Here is a 23,483-nt window from a genome sequence, read left to right on the forward strand (position 1 = left end):
ACTTTCTTCTTCTTCTTCCATGCACTGCTTCCTTCTGAATGTGGGTCTAGCTGCGCTGAACTTTATGAATTCTAACGATAAAAGCAGAACAATGTAGCAGGTGCGAAAATAATAATAATAATAAATTACTCTGCCTAGTCCGTAAGAACGCTTGGAAGGGATTTTGTCAGAAGAAGAAAATTACCGTCAAACAGGGTAACTTTCTGTCTTATTTCTATTATCTTTAAGTTTATATGTAATTGGTAGCGATCTTGTGATGAGATGTTTGTACTGGTATGGTTTGACTCTAAAATCGACTAAATTTGACTGATAAAATCGAAACTTTACTGTATCCCGTGTCCTTAGCTTAGGGCATGTAGATTTCTCCATCACTATTGAGCAATGATGAAGTAATTGGTTTGTTGTCATGCTTTATCGCAATGAACCGATTCTAAAAGTATGGTCCTGCTATTTATACCCTGCAAAAACCAAGAACACCCTCCAAAAACACACAACTTTGTCAATCAAAATCAGATTCCTTGGCGACAACATCAATCAATTTCATCGATAGTGACACTGCATTAGAACCCTAGTCTTGACCACATCATTCTTTCATCCAATAGATTCAAATATAAAATTATTTACTAGCCAATCATTTACTATAAAACATGGTTTTCCAAAATTATGAAATCATTAGATTAATTTAGTCAAGAATTGTGTTGTTGTTGAATGAACAAATTTTCCAGATTCACCGCAATATCAAAACTAATCCATTTATTTTAATTTTATAGCATCTTTCATCGAATGAAAATGAACTATCAAGACTGTTTTGTGTCACCCCCTTTGATGGTACTATAATGGCCAAGTGCAATACAACCTAACGACATGATTTACGGATAGGTTCAGTAAGTCTGTTCATTTTCATCCGGTATGAACACCGGAAATTTTCCATGCTAGCACCGTGCTCTTGGTTTTGTTTTGAATCTTACCAGATGCCCTGAGAGAATTCAGCGCATCGTCGTTTTCATATATTGCCATAAGAAACAGAAACTCAAACTCCCGTAGCAATTTTCTTGACCGTGGTTAATCTAGCAACTGTTTAATGCCCAGCTTACGGAGGTAGTAAAAAAACGAGTCGTACAGTGGTAATATTATCACAACCAAAATCCTTGACTCAGAAAATCTTTATTGTTAACTGTGACGGCATCGGCGGCACTTCTTTACCTTTTATCATCAGGGGGTAAATGGAGTCCTTGAGCGCTGATTTTTTACACAAAGGTGCATCGTAATACAGACCATCGTTTTCTAAAAAAAAAATTGTTTTTCAATGATTTGCTTTCCGTCGATCTTGTTTTCCGTCGATCTTGTTTTCCGTGCTGAGCACCAATGCTACCGACGCCAAAGAGGCAGCTCCCACACCTGTATTAGAAGAATTAAATGGAAGATAACCTTTTTTGCTGTTTTATTTACTATCCAATGTATAAACCAGTTTTATGCTAAGTTAGTATTATCTCTCTTTAAACCAAGCTATGCGCCGGTAAAGAGAGTTGTGATTAAGCGTGACTTTTAATCTATTTAGATTTGAAAATCTTTTGAGTGTACGAGTCGTGGATAACGATCGACATCCCTGAACAATGAGGTCTATGCAGGTGTGGCAAATAGGGTATTTCTTTGTATTAATAGCAAAAAATGGGTAATTTACTGACCGGGCCATGTTCTTAAAGTTAAAGGGAAGACTTCAGAACAAAATTTACCTGACCCAAAAACTAATCTTGTGCATAATTCAAATCAATTCTTCTTCTACTTGGTTTTCTAATGGCAACCTAGTGTTCTTGATGCACTTCCACAGTTATTAATTGAGAGTTTTCCATGCCAAAAAGTATACTCTATGTCCAGGGAAGTCAAGAGCATTTCCATCCTGAAAGATTTCCTGGACCTGACCGGAATTCGAACCTACCTCCCCCGGCTTGATAGAACCGTATCTTAATCGACTAGGCTATCTGATAAAAAATCATGTTGAACCTATATTTGAAAAAAAAAAATCTTTATTTATGTTATTTTTAGCAATGCCTATAAGTTAGTAAGTTGGTAAATTTTCTTTATTAAAGAAGCTTTTGAACTTGTGCTGAATCACCTCTGGTTTTAACGTATAAGCTCCTGCTACTATAGCAACCTACTAACCTTTTTGGTATGCTATGTCTTTGTACCATATCAGTTCAGTATTTTTAAGTTTTTCTTTATCAGCATCAGAATAGCAACTAGCATCAATTAAATCTTGCTTGCAAAATGGACGTATTTTAGTTTGCTATCTTGATTTTTTTTTTTTTGCTTTCGTTAAACTTTTGAATTGCAGGTACTCGATGGTACGCTTATCTTTAGATTTATTTTGAATATGTTAAAATACCAAACCTAACATTTATAGAAAAATCTGAATTTCATTAAAAGAAATAGGGCTTGAAGAGCGTTACGTAATAAATAGAGTGGGGCTACTTTCTCGCTCCGTTTTATTACGAGCGATGAAAATCAAGCTGAACATTGCATTAGGTCCTAAGTAACATTGATCGATTCTCTTTGTCGACTTTCTCTTTCGTTAATAACTTGAACACCTAACCGTTTCTTGTTATGTTTGTCGTATTAGATGCTAGATAAAAGCTTCTTTTATAGATCTGTGTGCTGAAAATTCTTGGGAATTTCTTTACATGACCGTGGGGATACAAAGAGAAAATCGACGAAGAGAATCTGTCAATGTTACTTAGGACCTAATGCAATGTTCAGCTTGAAATGTCAAAAATTTTGGCTAGCCGCCTACACGGTTAGAAAAAATTACCCAAAATTAAGTTCTTTTCACTCATCTCGGCACTATAGTGCAGGAACCCAAAAGTAGGTAAAGTGGGTCAAAATAGTTTTCATTTACTTGTGTGCAATTCGTATGGAATTTTGCACTCGCTTTCTACCCAAAAGTAAGTTAGTTGTACCCAACTGTAGGTAAATATGATTATACTCAACGTTGGGTTCCCACACTTTACTACCCCTGTTGGGTGGTTTTGCTCCTCCGTTTTTGACAACATTAGAAGGAGAAAAGGAGACAAACTAGTCAAAAGTAGGTAAAAGTGAACTTTCCGTTGGGTACTTTTTTCTTACCGTGTAGGATGGAAATCATTCACGGTGACCCTATGCACAACTAGGATTGTACATGAGTGAGTTGCCGTTACTGACCCATCATTATTTGACTCGTATTTCGTATGTCATTTTGTCATGTAGTATACCACGATATAACGTAACTGTCACTGTTCACATCTGTCATTGATTCATCGCGATCAATAACGCAATCACACAAATCTGTCTCATCTAATGGAAGAAATCTGCGATGTAATGGTTACGTTTTGTCGAGGAATCCTGTATTTGATTCCCTGGTGTTAGATGTTAGAAAAAACTAGCTCATTCGAGCAGCTTTGCAGCAGATTTTTAGAATGTAGCAGTCCAAAAAGCCGATGTTGGCATTATTTGGAGTTCTAGATGAACATTTCAAAATGTCCTATCTGCATTGATCGACTTTCTCTTTCGTTATTATTTCAGCTGTAAAAATATTCCATGTTGTGTTTGACGTTATCGGCGCTAGATTAGAAGCTTCTTTATCAAACTATGGGGCAGAAGTAGCTCAAAATCTGTTTTCAGAGCCATGGTTATCAAAAAAGAAAACCGATGAAGAGAATTGATCAAAATAGATAACCTTTTGAAATGTTTCCAATAAACGGTACATGTCGATTTGTTTCAGTGTAGTAGATGCGAGACATGAAAGAAGATTTTTTTTTTCAGTCCACATCTTGCTCTCTTGCCGTGCGGATCTATTTGCTTTTTGCTGAAGGAAGTGTTACTACTACCTAAAGCTACAACAAATTTAAACAGCACTTTTCAGTGCTCAATATACCTGTAAATTTTCAACCTTGTTTAACTCTTATTCCTTTTCGATCCTTTTTGGACCTACCCGAGGTAATCTTTCTTGGATATCGATTTGGAAAATTCCTCTTTGAACCTTCAGATTCTTATAGTAATCTGCTTGGAAGTTGATTTGGATAAAAAATTACTGTCGCCACGGCGCCTAAGCGCAAAATAAAAGGGCAAACTCTTGATCCCCCTTCTGATGAAATTAATTTGAGTAATCAATTTGATTTGCTCACGGATGATGAGAATGATCCATCATCCAGGAAAAATTCTAGTAAACTTTCCCGGCTTAATGCCAAGAAAGAAAAGATTCCCCCTATTGATAACCACTTTCGATTTCCATGCTCTTCGCATGGAACTTTTGAACCTCGTGAAAGTTAAGTTTTCACTACAAATTGAACTTCGGGGTGAATGCCGTGTATTGGCTGAAACCTTGGACGGATTTAAATGTCTTCTCAAGTATCTTACTGAGAAGCAGCACAAATTGTTTACATACGACACCAAAACTGAACGTGTGTTCAAGGTTGTCATGAAAGGACTGCCCAGTACATAGTGAATCCCTGGATCAGATCAAAGATGAACTGGCAAAGTTACTTGGAGTTGTGCCACTCCAAGTAATCAAAATGATAATGAAATACCGTACGGGCGATTCACGCAACGGGATTTCTAATGATTTTTATTTAGTTCACTTCAATTCTAGTGAACTAAACAACCTTAAGGCCTTGGAAAAAGCTAGCCTTATGCTCAATGTCCGAGTGAAGTGGGAACACTTCAGGAAGACTGGAGGAAATTTCCAAAACCTCACCCAGTGTGGTAAGAGAAAGGGATGGGGTCACGGAACTAAAAATTGCTACATGCCAGCTAAATGCATGAATTGTGATGATTCCTCTCACGAAAAGGACGACTATCCTGTGCAGGAAGATCCTAAGAAATTTAAAGGTTCAAAATGTGGTGAAAACCACAAATCCAATTTTTGGGAATGTAAGACTCCCAAAGCTCCACGTTCTCGACCAGGTACTAAATCTTCTGCTGTTAACAACGGTCAGCGAGGAACAAATTCTACATTCGTACCTGTAGGTACAAATATCACTCCTGCTTCAAATTTTTCATCTACCTACTCCCCTCGCTGCTCACAATGTTCAGCGAGTTAATGGAGCTACCTATGCTGCTATTGTACCGGATAGAAATTAAAATACTAACTAACGTAATTCTAACGGAAATTTTGAAAATTTTGACTTAGGAAGCAATACTGCTCCTAAAATTGAATTTTTCGACATGATTACTGATATGCTTAAATCTAACTCCATGTTTGATGCTATTCAAACTGGAGTAAAATTTGCAAACAATATTGTCATGACTTTGAAATTCATCAATGGATTTTAAATCATTAAATATTTTAAATTGGAATGTTCGATCTCTTAAAGATAATGAAGACGAGCTATTTAACTTTTTTAGAGTTCATAACGTGCATATTGCCGTTATAACTGAAACGTCCCTTAAACCTGACCATAAGGTTAAGAGGGACGCAAATTATTTCATTAATAGAAATGATCGTCTTGATGGAGCCTGTGGTGGCGTTGCCATCATGATTGTTCTTCAGGTTATTACACTATTCAATATCCTAACAGCTCAACATGCTTTTCTTCAGCAAGAAATCCCTCCACTATTGATTTGGTCTTAACTAATTCATGTCAACTTTGTAGCTAATTGGTTACCCATGCTGACTTCGGTTCTGATCACCTTCCAGTTACTTTTGAAATATCCCAAGAAATAATTTCTAATCCCAACAGCTCTACTTTCAATTACCATAGAGCTGATTGGGAGCAATATCGAACATTTATGGAATATAACTTCGATCCAAACATTCCTTTGCAAACCAAAGATGAAATTAATTATGCTCTTGAATCTCTGACTACTTCTATAGTTGAAGCAAGAACTGCCTCAGTACCATAATGCGAGGTTAAATTCGATTCAATTATAATAGACGACGATTTTCAGCTCTTGATCCGTCTTAAAAATGTCCGTAGGAGACAATATCAAAGAACACGCGATCCTGCCATGAAAGTTATCTGGCGGGATTTGCAAAAACAAATTAACATGCGATTCTCTGCCCTGAGGAACAAAACTTTTGAAAATCATGTTTCTAAATTAGACCCGAGTTCCAAACCCTTTTGGAAACTCACAGAAATTTTGAAAAAACCTCAAAAGCCTATTCCAGCGCTTAAAGAAGGTGGTAAAATTTTGATCACAAATTTGGAAAATGCTCAGAAACTTGCTAAGCAATTCGAGAGTTCCCATTATTTAAGTTTGGGTCTTACTAGTCCTATTGAGAATCAGGTTGCTCGGGATTATCTGAATATTTTCTCTCGGGAAAAATGATTCCTGGGGGACTAATTTGGACGAAGTAAGGTCTATAACTAAAAAGTTTCAAAATATGAAAACTCCAGGTGATGATGGAATTTTCTATATCCTCATCAAAAAACTCCCAGAGAGTACCTTGTCTTTCTTGGTAAAATTATTTAACCGATGTTTCCATTTGGCATACTTTCCTGATAAATGGAAAAATGCAAAAGTTGTTCCAATTTTGAAGCCGGATAAAAATCCAGCTGAAGCTTCTAGCTACCGCCCAATAAGTTTGCTTTCTTCAATAAGTAAACTTTTTGAAAAGATAATTTTGAATAGAATGATGCTTCACATCAATACGAACTCAATTTTTGCAGATGAGCAGTTTGGATTTCGCCATGGGCATTCAACTACTCATCAACTCTTAAGAGTTACAAATTTAATTCGTTCAAACTGAAGGCCGCTCAACTGGAGTTGCTCTTCTAGACATAGAAAAAGCATTCAACAGTGTTTGACATGAAGGTTTGATTGCTTAATTCCAAAAGTTTAACTTTCCACTTTATATTTAAAATTAGTTCAAAATTATTTAACCGACAGAACTCTGCAGGTAAATTATCAAAATTCCAAATCTGATCGACTACCTGTTAGAGCAGGAGTTCCTCAGGGTAGCATTCTTGCATAACATTTTCACTTTGGACCTCCCTGATTTGCCTCAGGGCTGCCACAAATATTTGTTCGCTGATGACACAGGCATTTCCGCTAAAGGAAGAAGTCTTCGTGTTAATTGCAGCAGACTGCAGAAAAGTTTAGAAATTTTCTCTTCTTACTTACAAAAATGGAAAATTTCTCCCAACGTTTCCAAAACTCAACTTATAATATTTCCACATAAGCCTAGAACTTCGTTTTTGAAACCTAGTAGTAGTCACATAGTCACTATGAACGGAGTTCCAATTTCCTGGTCAAACCGAGTGAAATATCTTGGATTAGTACTTGACAAAAAATTAACTTTTAAAGATCACATTGAGGGCATTCAAGCCATGTAACAAATATATAAAAATGTTTGTAACGGGTGTTCAAAAAAAAATGAGAAATTTTTCAGTCATATAGCTAGTAAATTTTTTTTCTACGAATTCAGTATTTTTTATTAAAAATATAATGTTTATTCTTCAAAAAACGTCAATAAATATTGGAGAAGGGGCCCTGGTAAGCCGTACGACGCAACTTAGTCGCGATGCTCTCACAAGAGCGCTGGACGGCACTGAAATCATTCTCATTTTTTATTGAACACCCGTTATCCTCTTATAAACAGGAAATCCAAACTTCAATTGCTACGATTAATTCCCTTTATACTTAGATAAAATTTAGTTTTAGTTTTTATTTTTAAGATTTCAATTGTTATACTGACAAATAAAGAGTTAAAAAAATAAATTAAAAAAGGAGATTTTTCACTAGTGTGAAATTAGAGAGCATATAGAATTGAGATTTAGATGTGTCGGCCTTCCTCGTATAATCCTCAATTGCGTACAGCTGGGGATACACTTGGAGCCTACTGAATATGACCTATTTACGGTACCTCCATCCAATGATGGTTTTCTTGGTGTAAATGGCAGTATGTTATTTTTTTCATTGCGAAACAAAGTAGAAAGCTGTAACTTTTAAGGAATTGCATCAACATCAACATTCTTTTTTTTTTAATATTAGCTGCTGGTTGATCAGCTGTTTAAGGTTTATCGGTATAGCTTTGGGCTTAAATGGCTGAGTTTGTATGAAGTTTGCGATTTTTTTTTGTAAAGCGCTTCTTACTTAAGTGCTTCTTTTAAAACTGCTATTTCTTAAGTAACAAATATCATATAAGCTGGAATGTTGCTCATTTGTAGTCAAAATATGTAATATTTCAAACGCCTGACCCATTTTTCAAAATCCGTTCACAATGAAAAAAGTAACAACGATTTTTTCAAACGCCATGGACAAAATATCTGCTGACTAACGCAAAGCTTCTCGAGTTGACCCGATTTTTTTCTACACACCAAACTTCTTAAATTATGTTCGGTACTTTTTTTGCTGAACTTAGTCTGTAAAATACAATTTTTACCGATTGTTCTGTAAAATACGGTGTTATAACCTGTAAATGGCTGCAATTCCGTTATACTGTAAAAAACTATTACGTATGTACAGTAAAAATTATGTTTTACAAAACAAACTGTACAGTTAAGTACTATATTTTTGAAAAAGTACTGAACGATTTGTGAATTACGTGCTGTCAAACTTATTTATTGCCCACCTTTTTAAAGTTGGTTATGACTCGTTTCTCCGGTGTTATAAAGTGCGCAATTGGAAAGTGTTTGAAAAATGAGTAAATACTCCAACAAATTCAAGCTCTCGATGGAGGAACAGAAGATCTTTTTCGTTAGTAAGTAGAATTAAAACTATTATTACTATTTTTATTATTTTTATTATTTATTTCGATTATATTTTTTAGATGGTTCTCGAGATGAATGAAGATCCCATCATGTGTTTTTCCTACGGTCAGCTCGGGCACCACCTCCATCACCATCGCCAAGCGCTATCAGCATTTGTGTTTCCTGCAGAAGTGAAAAGATGCATCGGGAAAATGCATACACCGAATTCAGAGAATGAAGGAATATGAACTCTGGGTACCTTCATGTTCCAAATCACAATGCTGTTAACAGTTTTCCGACACAGACGGAAAATGCATGCATATTAGAAAGCTCTAAATTAATAACTGGGAAAGTGCTCAAATAACACTAAGTTGAGAGCCGACGCAAAGTCCCAGTAGGAAAGTAATAAAGCCATTGTTACTGTTACTCAGTATCAGTCAATGGTGAAACCCCAACAGTATTGTACCGCAACGCACGTTAGCGTACGGCACTATCTACGAAGCAGGGAAGATTTTGTATTTCCTAGAGCCTAAAGCGAGTTTGATAAATGATAGAAAATTTCACGTGTTGGCAATTTTACAATTCGCCAGTGTGAGATTTTTCTATGGTCTCAATTAATATTTGTGATTTATCTATTAAGCCACTCTCGATATAAGTACCTGCTACACCAACATCTTATCTGCAATTAATGCACTTCTAAGTACGTCAAGCTACTTGTAGTTTGAGAAGAGGATACTGCAAAGCTTATTTTAATTGAGTTATGAAAAAAGGAGAAAACGTGATAAATGATACGTACTTCAGGTCACCCAAGTAAGTCTAGTAAAGCCATAAGTACACACTTAGATTTTTTGCCGAGATTGGCACCACCGAGCAGCTCGGCAAAAAAGAGAAGTCAGCAAAATTCCTTTTTGTTAGCTGAGATCTCGGCAAAATCCCGTTTGTTAGCTGAATCTCGGCATGTTTTTCACTAAGATCTAGCAAAATAAAATGCCGCGCTGCTCGGTGGTGCAATATCTCGGAGAAAAATCTAAGTGAGTAAGTAATGTTCTATGTTAAGAGCTTCCTTGAAAAAATGCACCATCGGAGAAAAATGACTTTTTACAATTTAAGATTCGTTTTTACTTCTGTTTTGCGTATCTGTGATATTTTGATATTTTGTATTTTTAAGTAACAAGAATTGGTTGTAAAGATTGTGTTGACACATAAAACCTGCCGATTTCACTTTATGAAAGTCGCAATAAGCGATTTAATCAGATTCTCTCACCAATGAATGAATGCATCCGCAGGATGTAAAATGTCAATAATAAAGATCAACAACAACAACAACCATTCGTCATTATGATCCCAATACCAATACCATAAATAATTTTTTTAAGCAAAATGAATGGAAGTAGTATTAGTATTGATTATCCTGATTATTTTTTCCTAGAAGGTGAGTGTTTTCGCAATTAAAATAAGCGGCTATTTGGTATGATGTCGTTGCTAGACGAGAGCATCTTCTAGCTACAGGAACGCTTATTCAAGATGTTAGCCCATCCGATTACCTTGGGCATGTTTTAGATGGAAATAATCTAAGCAAGGACACTTGACCCAGATTGCTTATCTTGCCTAGCTCTTTCTACTGTATTGAGAACATGTTCACTTTGGGTCAAAGGACCATTCGTTAATGTTAACCTTCTTGGAAATCGAGCAATTACAAGCATTTCATATGTGAACATAATTATCAAAATACTTTTGTTATCTTCCTTTTTATTGAATTAGATCTACTTTTGAAAACATTACCCTATTTTCGCACAAATAATCAACAATTATTGCTCAACACTCTGACAGTTATTTTTAAAAGATGGAAAATTAAACCACAGCTTTCGATTAAATTTATGCTTTCACAAAAGCACTATAAAAGTTGGCAAAGTGAAATAAAATCTAACGCATATGTTCCTTGAGCATTTCGCACCCTTTGAAATCATAAAGATGCCATCAGTAGTAACTCTACCATCCATAATCTCGAAAACACGCATTCAATCTCCGAGAGACGTTATGATGTTTTAAATTTTTATGTTTATACCCATTCACAGCGCGTGCAATGAAAAGCTTACTTCTACTGTATGTCCCCTTGCTAGCGAGTGTTTTGTATCGTGACCGTGAATGAAGAAACTTACAAGCTAAGTGGATAATATTATAAAATGTTCCATCATCTCACTTCTTTATGGGGTAAAAATGGGTGCACCGTGAATAATGAATATAAATAAACTTACCATTCTTTTTATAGAATATCACCTCCAACTTCAGCTCGTTTTTACCATCGAGACTGCTCTCGATTTGGCTTTTGTGTTCTTCCTTCGTCTCCGGGCCATAGAGAAACCGACAAGCACAACCTGAAAAAAAAGATTAGAAAAAAAAACAGAATTAAATTACCTAATAGTCAAATTCAAAATTAACTCAATCAGTCACACAGCCATCAATTTAAAATAAAAACAGAATGAAAAAAGACCAATATCTCTTCACAGTTTGTCATTCATCTACCGTCCCTGAAATTAGAGATCCAGACTAATTGTTTGGCAAACAGTAGGGTAGGATGGCGCAAAACGCACCGTTTAAGCAAAATCGTCAATTGCTGGCGTATGGAAGGTAAAATCAAGAAGAAAGTAATGGTGTATGGTTCATTACCATGTTTTCTACGAAGATCGAGTGATTTAGAACTACAAAAACAATGATTTTTAATGATTTTCAAGGTATTTTATAAATTGATTCCAAAATGATAGCGGGGCAAAACGCCTGATTCATGGTGCAATATGCACCACAACATTGGGGCAAGACACACGACAACAATGGCCAAAAACGTACCACAACATCGCACAGTGTTACTTTTTGTCGTTTTTGTGCGCTTTTTTAATAGATTCTCAAACATTGATTTTATGGGTATAGTTTGTTCAAAGATGTTTTTGCATATGTTAAACCATTTTTATTTATGTAGACGGTTTGGTGATTAATCCACCTAAAAGTGAGATAAAAAAATATTTTTTTATTTATTTCAGATAGAGACTTAACGTTCTGAATAAAGTTGTAGCAAATGTTATTTTAAGCAACTTTGATGAACACCTAAAATTTCTAGGTCTTATAAATTGCGAGATATGTATCATTTTTCGTGAAAGGCCCCTTTTAATCATGGTTTTTAGTATAACTGATTTTCTAGACATTCTACAATTTTGGTTTCTTCTACAACTATATTTAGTGGCGCCTGTGGTGTAGTGGTAAGCGTGATTGCCTCTCAGCTCAGCAGGCCTGGGTTCAATCCCAGTCGGCGCCGTCGGGATGTTCTGAGGCATAACATCTCTGATCACAAGGGAAGTATAAAATAATATTTTGAGGAGAACCGCAAGGAACCAAAATAAAAACTGGGTTGCGTAGCTTCCACTTCCAATTACCGATGCATGAACCGATGGTGAAACAGAAGTAAGCGACAATTCTGAAAGTGACGAGGAAATGGGTAACGATAAATATATTTTTTTCTTTGATATTATATGAAACCTTTAATGAAAAATAACTATATTGAGATATGGGTAGTAATCATTTGAGGTAGTAATGTTGTTTTTAATGTTCATAAAAAACAACAGTAGCACAATTATACGGGAAGTCGTGACCCTATAGTCTGGTAATAAGCAGATCTTGAATATCTCAAGAAATATTGAAGATAGGGACTTGCTTCCCAAGACAAAATGGAGTATTTTAAAAAAACCAACATTAGTGTAAAACATAATAATGTCAAAAAATGACTTCCTGAAAAGTTATTTGCAAAAATTGATTTTCTGAAGGCTCATTACAAAAAAATGACATATCTCTGTAAACATAAGAGCAAACATGTTTGTTTTAATATTGTCTAAAACTTTGCTCAAGACACCATTTTGCTATCTTGACAAACAAAAAAAAGTAAAGTTTTCATCTCCCTGCTAGGTGGATTATTCATTAAATGGCTAAGCTCAAAAGAAGAAGCTTTTTAAGTGCACAAACTTCTCCCAAGATACTATATGGCTTAAATGGCCCGTTTTTGCATAAACAAAAAACGCACGTTTTGGCCCTTTTAGACCACTTGGTCCCCGGTTCATGAGTTGATGGGTCGATAGGTAGGGTCCAGGTGTGGAAGCTGCCTTCCTGGCGTCGGTAGCATTGGTGCTCAGCACGGAAAACAAGATCAACGGAAAACAAATTAAGGAAAAAAATACAACTATATTTTGCTTTTGCTGAACATTGTAACTTATTATCTCTTAAAACAAAAAAAATAATTCTTAAATAATCGATATTTTTAGGGGTATTTGCTCCTCAAATAACTATTTCCGGCGCAAATTGGCGCAAAAATCTAGGTAGGATTCTGAAGCTTTACTTATTTTACTGCTGAAAAGTTATAAAAACATGTGTCAGCACGCGGTCTTTTATGTGTTTTTTGATAACTAGAAAGGTCCTGCAAATGTCTATTTTTTGAATACATATTTTAATTTTAACTAAGAGATAGCATCTTACAATGCTCAGCAAAAATTGTATTATTTTTTTATTTTAGTATTTTTCAAACATAAAGAAAATGGCTCTAATGTTGGCCTATGTATCTAATGTTGGGCCCATATTTATAAGCTGTAATCACATCAAATCACATTCTGCAGACATTGATAACTATTGAAACAAGGCATACAAATCAATCAAAAAACTCTTGATCAATTTTACCCCAAAGCAGAATTTAAATGTTCGAACAATAATTATTCAAACTAAAACTTACGTAAACAATTTAACAAATCAGTCTACTAGGTTGTGTTATCTGTGCATCAATACTTGTTTAAAAAATACATTAATTGAAAATAAGCTACAAGCAAAGAAAATATTCAAATATTACTGACAATCGTGATTTATTTGCCCCCGGTTTACGGTACCTCAAGAAGAGTTGCTCAGAATGACAATGGCTAAAAACTTGCCGATAACACCATCTTTCTCTAATGCTTTATTGAAAAGTTAGCTAAACCACCGCCCTAGCGGCAAATCTCCGAATTACATTGATGAAGCCCTAGGTACTAATGATCAACTTTTATCTTATTTTTTTTTTGACTTCGACTAAATGAAAGAAGAGTAAAACTTGTTTCTACATCAGTCACACTACGACAATACTTTCTCAACAAGGAAACGGAATAAAAAAAATCTAAACGATTTCACGAAATCACACCACACAACACATGGAACATTACCTTTCTGCATAATTTGCGCACGTGAAAATCCTGAAAGCTCAACGAAGCCATCGGAGCAGTACACGATCGGGTATCCACTAACCTGTGCGTTGCCTAGAACAAAGTTGGAATCTGGAAAAAGGAAATGAGACAACGAAATTACAATGTATAAATGTTTGAATTTAAAGCTTGAAGATTTTAACCTGAACAAAGAAATATATGTTAAAAAAAAATCGTAGTAATGAGAAAACTTATGCAATTAAATTTAAACAATTTCATATTATTAATTCCCAAATAAAAATTTTAGTTGCAGATTAGCTTATACAGCTAATTTTTTTCCTGTACAAGCTAGTCACTTAAATAAAAAAAAAACTTAATAAATTAATGTAAAAAAACGTAAACGTTGACTATATCAAAACACCCCCTTCATGTTTTGAGATAGTAAAATAAAATAATAGATAGTAAAATAATGGGAGATGTTTTGAGATAATAAACGTTTTACGTCTTTTTAATATTGATTACTAAGTTTTTTTTTTATTTCAGTGTATTTTTTCCATACAGATAATTTAAGGTGAATTGCTGTGACATTCTTATTCTTGGAACCAGAGCTGGTAAATATCACGGCCATCATTTGACGATGAGAAAACAGGTCCTCTCACTATCACGAGACGACACTACCTATCATTAGCTTTCTTGTCATTTTTCAATGATCAAGCACTCATGAGAATAATTCTTATGCGGTTTTGATATCTACATTTTTAACTGACTTAGATGAATTTAAGCAAACTACCGTATGTAATCAGTAGAGTGGATATATTAATAAAATTTCCTCGGTACTACAAACTTTAATAGTATTAAATGAGCTAGTAATAACGTTGATCACAACACTGTCACGTTCTGTCATGACGAAAAATTCGATGAGATTTTGAAGAAAATCTCTATCATCGTTTTCTCATCCAATGATAGTGACAGAAGCAACTCTGTAAATATCGCGTGAGATCTTTCATTGAAAATGACATTTGCCAGCCCTGCTCGGAACCACTTCGAAACTGTAAGTCCACAAATATCAGCTTCTACGACACGTGCAACATTCAAATTGTTACTCTGCGTTTGCTGCACTGAAGGATACATGTAGTAGCAATTTCAGGTGAAATTGGGCACTGCTTTCTGCTTTTCAATTACCCAAAACGAAAATTGAAAATTGAAAGTGGAAGTGCATGTATAGCCTACGTAGCGGCCATTTGTGGACTCAACAAGGAATCACCTTAACTACCTCCAACTTTTTTTTTCAGATGTCATCTTAATCAGATCAAAAGTGTTCGTGTTATTTTTTTTTTATGTTATCAATTTTTTAATATGCCCATTTCAAAAGTTACTGTGGTTGCAACAAACATATGAGTAATGCTTCATTCAAATCGGAAACACTCATGTCCAACCGTTTTGCGTTTTGGGCTGGAAATGCTCTATGGGAATCCGCGCCAAGTGCATGACAAAATAAAAAAAAAAGTTAAATTGACTTCTTCCGATTTAAACCAAATTAGGAGGAGAAACTTATTTCAAACCCCCTTTTTGAAATTCAAATTTTTGAGCCGATCACGAAAAATAGAACATTTTATGGAAGAATGTTCTATTTTTCTTGATTTTCAAAGACTACTTTCTTTTCTTTATATCTTTAGAAATTTAGACAAGTAATTTCACATGGTTAAATATTGAGAAAAAATAGATTTGCCATTACTAATTACAGCATGCTATAGTCCATATAGGAATATTTAATAAATTCTATGTTTATTTTTAAATGTTATCAAACTTAAATTTAGCTTGCAACTGACAACGATTTTATAAAGAGATTTGAACTAAATATTTGATGTGATAGCACAATCGTGCTCCTCAGCCTTTTTGTTGAAATATAGATGAACAGTCAGAAGGCGCAAAGCAAAATTGCTGTGATATAGCATTTCGCAGAAATGTAAAAATTACAAGAAACTGAGACCTATTATTTTCAATGCTTCCAGAAGATAACTGAACAAAGAGTCCTAAACTAGATTTTTTTTTGTACAATGTTGCCAAGTACCATGGGTCATGGGTGAAAATCCTGTGCAGTGTCTTCTGCAAAATAGTTCAGATGACCAATGTCTTCCATCTGGGTGACAGATTAGCTAAGAATTCTCTCACTACTGGGAACTATTTCCTAAATTATAAGGATTATAAGGAGGTTCACAGTAGCATCACGAATTCTGAACTCATTTCTACGGCATCCGGCAGTCCTCAGACACCCAAACAAGTTTGTCAGCAACATTCTACTTAGAATATTAGTATAAGCGTTTTCAACCCTGTTCACAATCAAAAACTAATTTGTGAAAGGAGGTTATATACTTTTGTCCGCAGAGTGAAACCCCAGTAATATAAATAGTATATAGCCTTGAAAAATTTTATAGATGGCGAAAAAAAATCAATCTTGTTTGTACTATATGGATTTTAGAAAACTTAAAGCATATGAAAGAACTGTGTATTGATTATCAATGAGCAAAATTTCAGCATATTCTCTTCATTGTACTCCACAAAATTCCATGTTTAAATAGGCTGCTTAAAAAAGAAGAGCTGTATTTAAAATGCTCAAATTTCTTCGATTAATTGTGCTCATAACTGTACTGATAAATTTCGCATACTTGATCAACCAGCGGCTAAGATTTCAAAAAAAATAATCGACATAAAAAAAAATGCAGCTTTTGAACATATTTAAAGAAAAAAAAATGATGTTATGATGTCCGGTGCTGTATCTTACGTAAAATAGGCTCAGGACGATGGTACTATCCAATTGAAAATTTAAAGGCATTCACTTTAAAAAATCGCATCCTAAGCTTTCGTTCGCGAAATAACATTTAAATTTTATCTTGCTGGTATTATATTGCTTCTTCAAAAACATTTCGACAGGTGGAGTAAACGTTTGACCTAAGTTTTTTCTCTGTACCGCAATCGAGTGCTAATCATCGCCGATTGTCGATTGCTAATTGGTGATTAATCACCAACGGCAACCATGTACCAGGAAGACGACTTTCATACTTGGATCCTAAAGAACCTATCAACAGATAGGCCAGGCCCAATGGCTTTACTTCCGTTCCGAAAAAAAGACGTGACCAGAGATTTTTTCAGAAAAATCCAAACAACCTCGACTGTAATTGAACCCAGACACACTCGGATGAGAAAGCAGTCACGCTTGCCACTCTATCATCCATCCGACCTTGAAAAAATAAAATAAAATGCAGGTTGGACACATATACAAATAATGCTCATGTTCATAGTTGCGCATAGTTTGTCATACAAGTGTATCCACGTCATTGCTCTTCAAAATCATGATCAATTTTTTTGATTTTTTGGGGAGAAGACCTTCAGACCAAGATTCAAACCATTAATTATTATTTTGCACTGTCTTTGAAAACCTCAAAGAGAACTTTTACCCCACTCAAGACTTTGCCCACCTTACCCAGCGCAGAAAAAAAAATAACCTTAATCATCGCGATAAAAATCCCTCGTGTAACTTTGAACTAAGCTTGACATATATCAACACAATTGTTAACAAGCTTGTGTGATGTATTATCGTTTATCACGTTTAAATGTACATGATTTTATGTATAAATTTGCATGATTTGTTATAACGGTTAAGGGATTTCAAAAATGATCATCTAATCTAATCGCTATGTAAAAATACTCGAACTTTTACGTTAATCCTTGAGTTTGCGATTAATTATTTCTCGGTTATGCGAGTTTCCGAACAATTGAATGGATTCATATTTATGGAACGACGATAATTCATACCACTTACAGCACGTCTTTACTGTAGTGACAATTTGCCAATAGTGTAGAAAACATAACTGGCTAACCTCTTATGCTACTTTAAAGAAGGTGAAACAAAACTATTCTTAGACACTGCCGTTTGTGAATTGCGGATTTCAATCAACGAAAACTTCGATTTATAACCATAACTACAAATATTTGACCAAATCATGAGCATGTGGGCATTGCTCACTGAACAAATATGTTCTGAAACATTGATTTAAACATTTCAGAAACAGCCCCTCCGTATAATATAACATGTTAGACCTGGCATCTGCCGGCAGACAACTTTGACATACATTTTGTTACAACTGTTTTTCCAAAGTACTATGACTAGAAAGTCGTCTCGTTTCTTTTAGGAAGCCAGAACTGGAAACCAGAATAAGATGAGTTGTACAAACTGATTATTGGCATATGGACTAAACCAAGGTAGTATTGCAAGTTTTATCGAGGTTTTAAAGCATTCTATAAATCCAAAGCATGTGCAACAAGACTGCGATAGAACCAAAATCACTACCGTAGAACTCCGTTAGTTTGAATAGCTAAAATCGCAATCGCACGGGGTTCACTTTGATTTTTGACGTAGGACTACGTCTTTCGGGAAGATGGGGGTACAATTTATGAAAAGCGAAAAATGAAATTATGAAAGATTTTGAACGTTAATAACTTAGCTGCCGCTGGACCAATTTCAATTATTTTATCACCAATCGATCAGAAACATTTCTACGCATCGATAACAATGCTCTTGGCTGTTGATTTTCAAATTGAAACTATTGAAAAAGTGGTAAATGTTAAGCATTGTCCAAAAGCTTCTAAATAACTAACAAATCCACCAATTACGTACATGCATGTGCTGCTTCCCCAACACAGTCATCAGATAATGGTTCCTAGATGAAACAAGCCAACGACCACATTAAATGCTGTTTTTTTCCTTGGATTTGTTTTCCATGCACCATCTTTGGATTTGTTTTCCATGCATTTTCCACACCCATGCTTGGCATACACGGTCACGAACTGCTTATTTGCTAATAACTTTGCACACAGTTAACGGAACATAGTTATTTTTGAAGCAATAGATAGAAAGAGTGTAAGCTTGTTACAGATATGTAAAACAAAGTAGATTGTAATGCTAGTAGTAAACTGTATTTGTTTTTGCGTTGTAAATATGAGGTGAGAAATGCTCACTACACATCTCGGAATTTAAGTGTTGAATTGATTAGTGTTGATTCAAATGTTAAGCTTCGCATATCTATAGCCTAATCTATCAATTACTTTAAAGAAAAATAAATTTCAACATCTGGGTGAAAAGTTATTACCAAATGAGCAGTTGGTGTGTACACAGCTAAAAAAAAGTAGTGTAAATTTCCGTTACTATGATGCACATAAATGGAGCATCATATATCATACAAATTTAGATTATAGATCGTGTAAATTTATGAGACATGTCATGCAATATCCCATATATTGTATGCAACTGTCCACTTTTGTTTGCAACATTTCTATGTTCTATCTTATCGGTGGGTTAATTTTTTTCCGTTTCACTTTCATTAACTGAGAAACCCTCCTGCTGCGCGACATCTTCGAAAACGTCCGAACCGTAAAAAAATTCGTAGTCCTACGTCAACAATGCGGTTGTGTCTTGTACACCACCCTCCAACTTTTTTTAACTGGTACCTCTACAGAGGCGCCCAATGGCGTTTGGCACCAGTGTAGGTGCATCAGTTATACAAATTAAATATGAGAGCCGTTTAGTTGCGATTTTAGCTATTCAAACTAACGGTATTTGGAAAATTGCCCAAGTGACAATTTTCGTTTTTTATGAGGGTTCTGAAGACTATGATTTAGACTTGTAGAATGCTTTAAAACCGCAAAAAAAAAACTTGCGACGCTACTTGGGTGGTTTTCTCAAATGTGGAAATAATCCTCAGGATCTTTGTTTCAAAGATAACCACCAACTCCTCAAGATAGATTAAAATGATTGAAGAATAAATTGAGGGATGCTATAAACCAGACTTACTGGTTACAGATCATGAGTATTGAGTACGAAATATTGATGAAAATTGTTATCAGCACTTCTATTAACAAATCCGCAGGTATGAGGAATCGTAAACAGATTTATTTTATTCAGTTAAAATGTGTGTTAAAATAAAAGCAGTTTAGAAAAATTAAGTTAAACGAAAAAGGATTGTCGTAATACCTATTTTTATTTCAGGTGAGCTAGAAATATATAACTGATATGAAATCATAAGGAGACCGCAATACAAAATATACCAGTGGTCCCAAGGATGGGCTTTTTTGATTAGCGGGGAGATTCTTATTCTCGTAACCACGTAACACAGTACAGAAATATCAGCTACTACAATACGTACCACAATGAAACTGTTACATGAAGTAGCAATTTCTACATGGTGGCCAAATGCGAACTCTACAAGGAATCACTTTAAACAGGGGTTATGTACCGTATAAAAAGGCCGTTTTAAAGAAACTAACAAGATTTGTAAAAAAAAATACTTGAGTTTAATCGTAATCAGTCAGTAACACAGTAGCGACGGTAAAAATAGGTCTGCTCCCGTACTTGCTTTTCTATAATATTCTATACAGCATAAAGCAAAAGTATGTTACTGTACTTTTTGTACCATATTATTATCTTACAGCAATTTACAGAAAGCTGCAGCAACTTACAGCAAACGCAAAACAGCAAGTACCAGAACAGACCTATTGTTTCATTTTCCCACAAATGTGCGCACAATGATCTCTCTTTCTTGATCCATTGCCGAAAAATGTTAGATATACAAGCTAATATAAAAAATCTAAAGAAAAGTTCAAAAAGTTATGGCATTTTATTGTGTAAGCAGAAAATCGCTAGCTTTTTTTTACTGAACTAGCAAGCCAAATATTTTTTTTCTGTTTTCGGTTCTAAAATCAATATTTTTGCAAAAATGTTGCAATCTCCAAACATTCTTTTCTGTTTGAAAAACTTTTTGCCCATAGGAGGTGGCGCCATTCTGTCAGTAGGTGTGGGAATAAAACTAACAGATTACGGTAATTCATTCTAAATAAATCACACTCTATACTGACGCCAACTCAACTGTGGGTTATTTAAATCGAAAATACTCACGTGTTCCGTCGAAACGCGTAGCAATTGTATCCAGAAACGTATTTTGGGGCGCCAGTAGCCCCTTCCTGGCAGGCATTGGCGGATGCTGTTTATGTATCGCTCGTTGTAGGGAGCCTGAAATGAAGTAAAAAGTTTGACATTGAGGTGAAGTTCACAGTAAACACGTTAATTGAAAGTACTCTAGGATAAGAGTAAGTACAAAAATGGAACAAGTGTCGTACGCCTGAGAGCCTTTTTGTTGTGATCCTTGGACACAGTCATTATTTCTCAAGTAGTGTCTCAGTAACTGGTAAGAATTTTCAACTTTGCTGAAACGGGAATACAGACACACGATTAAAGCGTCGAGTCAGTAATCGAAATACGTCTGCACAGGGACATTATTGACTTGAAGTGAACCTGATTGAACTATGCTGAATGTTACAGAAAACAGAGTCGAATTCAGAATAAAAAGAAAAGCAAAAGTGTTGCATTCATTTACCTACGAACAAAAACACAGGAAATATTATGTATTTATAAATATAAATAGGTTTTTATAATGTACTATTCATTTAATTCAACCCGCCTACTGAAGCTACCCCTGCTGCATTTATAAACAAGATGTTTCAAAGGGTAGATACGGCACTGTGGAACAACCCGATTTGATGAGTAATCATATCCGTCAACATTTCATACATATATGCAAGATAAGATTAGCGCTTTTACGTCGATACCTGATAACAGGGGATTCATGATAGGCTTTCTGTAGAAGGCAAGGGGAACTCAGTGTTATATGCACTTTGAGTCCGCTGAAAGGGGAAGGCACAACGATGTGTAGCTCGTTAGTAATTCGCATACAATCGCTGCGTATTAGTTGTGCAAACAGTATGTCAGGTTGCCCCTGGAGAGAATATCGATAAAATGTTGCGACTGATTGATACTTCGTCGACCGTTTTTCGTACAATGAAAATAAAAATGAAAATGGTTAAATACTGCTCCGAACGAACGTTTAATATTTCATCGTACGATTTTTAAAAAGAAAGCAAGTAACCAATTTTTTTTTTCGAAAATTATTTACAAAATTGGTCAAATAATTTTGAACTGTTACTGGAATACTCAAACAGCAAGCCTTTGACATTTAATTCCATTTAGTAGAGCAAGGTGGGGAAAAAGCTTGATGTTTACGGCACCAGTTTAACATAAAACTCAATTTTCCGACGCTTGTTTGGAAGGTCTTTTATAATCATATTTTAACCTAAAAATCACAGATGTTGGTGATGTCTTCGGAAAGTTACAAAAGATGAAACATTTTATCGTTTGTGCCGTAATGCATCGAATACCAGACGTCCGTAAATCTAGCCTGCGACAAACCTTTTATTTTCAAACATGTGTATCTCACAGATGGACGATACAATTGAATTTTTTACATCATTCCAGATATTTAATCGACGACATCATAAGACGTTTCCAGGCTCTACAAATTGGCCATGAGCCCAGGGATTTTTCTTAAACTTCTGGAAACACTTTAAAACTTCTAGGACTTCTAAGAAGTTCAGGGAACATAGCAGAAATTAAGAAACCTTCTTGGAAATTCTGGGAACTTCATATATCTTCAGAAAAATATCGTAGGAAAAAGTAAAGTTCTGCAAACTGCGTCGAAGTGAAAAATGTATTTAAGTTTCATTTCAGCAAAGCTCATAAATGATCGGGAACCTCTATATAATTTCAGGGCACTATTTTCAAGTCTCATGGACTTGGAATAGTTGTGAAAATTACGTTCAAATTCAAGAAATTTCGTACGTGAAACTCGCAGAAAATCAACGAGAAACGTAGAAGTGCAGCAAACTTTATAGAAGTTTTGCAAATTTCGTAGAATTTTGAGGAGCTGCGTAGATCTTCAAGAAGATCCAGAATGATTGAATAAACTTCTAAGAACTTAAGGGATAGTAGCTTCAGTTTAGAGAACTTCGTTGCAGTTTATCAGATATCTTGCTTTAAAAAAACTCCATGAACTTCTTGGAGGTTTTGGGAACTTCGTTAAATTTCAAGGAACTTAGTAGATGTTCAAGAATATTTGTATATGTCTTAGGTGTCTTTCCATAAGTGCAAAGATGTTCAGAGATCTTCGTAGAATTAAGATGGGGAAAAAAATATGGAATTTGGAATAAATTAGGGAACTTCGTATAATTTGAGGAAATTATGTAAAACTTAAGGGAGTTTTGTAGATGTTCAGGAAACGTTACATAAGTTACAGGATATTATTTCAGAAATCCTTCCTAGACATCAGGAAATTTTCAATAGATCTCCATATAGATGAAGATATTAGTAAAGTTCGCTGGATATTTTACCCAAAATTCAGTTTGGCCAAGTTCTGAGGATCTCCAACTGTTTAAAAATTTACATATTCTTTCAAGACTGTAGGTTGTTCAGGAAGTATTCAAAAAGACCCGAGCCTTGGTGATTTAGCTATACTGTAAAGAATTAGCACTCCAGCAGCTGAACTCCGGGCATAGATTTCAACGATATTCCTAATATGTATAAATTTCTTTCTTTTTGATGAAATGTACGCCAGGAATTCAGCTACAGGATAATTTGAATGGGTTAGCACATAAAAAATCCGTGATTGAATAAATTAAAAACACTGAAAAAACCCTTATCCGTATAAAATACGAATTATTTTTAAATTGGTTC

The 23,483-nt window shown here is 35.0% G+C and overlaps 1 protein-coding gene across 1 annotated transcript in view; it reads right to left on the reverse strand.

Annotated features, from left to right (window-relative positions):
- Elk (Eag-like K[+] channel) overlaps positions 1-21,100 on the reverse strand; it is a gene marked incomplete at its 3' end in the record, with an annotated part of 56,998 nt that extends 35,898 nt beyond the window's left edge. The window contains exons 1-4 of the mRNA XM_065225319.1: positions 21,038-21,100; positions 20,817-20,930; positions 13,889-13,999; positions 10,919-11,038 (exon numbers count right to left, since the gene is read on the reverse strand). Coding sequence (XP_065081391.1) covers positions 10,919-11,038; positions 13,889-13,999; positions 20,817-20,930; positions 21,038-21,077 — 385 coding nt within the window. The remainder of the gene's footprint in view (positions 1-10,918; positions 11,039-13,888; positions 14,000-20,816; positions 20,931-21,037) is intronic.
- Positions 21,101-23,483: the final 2,383 nt, after the last annotated feature.

This window comes from Ochlerotatus camptorhynchus, unplaced genomic scaffold (assembly GCF_037179485.1).
Source record: "Ochlerotatus camptorhynchus isolate MF236.1 unplaced genomic scaffold, CSIRO-AGI_Acam_v1.1 ptg000226l, whole genome shotgun sequence".
Taxonomy (NCBI): domain Eukaryota; kingdom Metazoa; phylum Arthropoda; class Insecta; order Diptera; family Culicidae; genus Ochlerotatus; species Ochlerotatus camptorhynchus.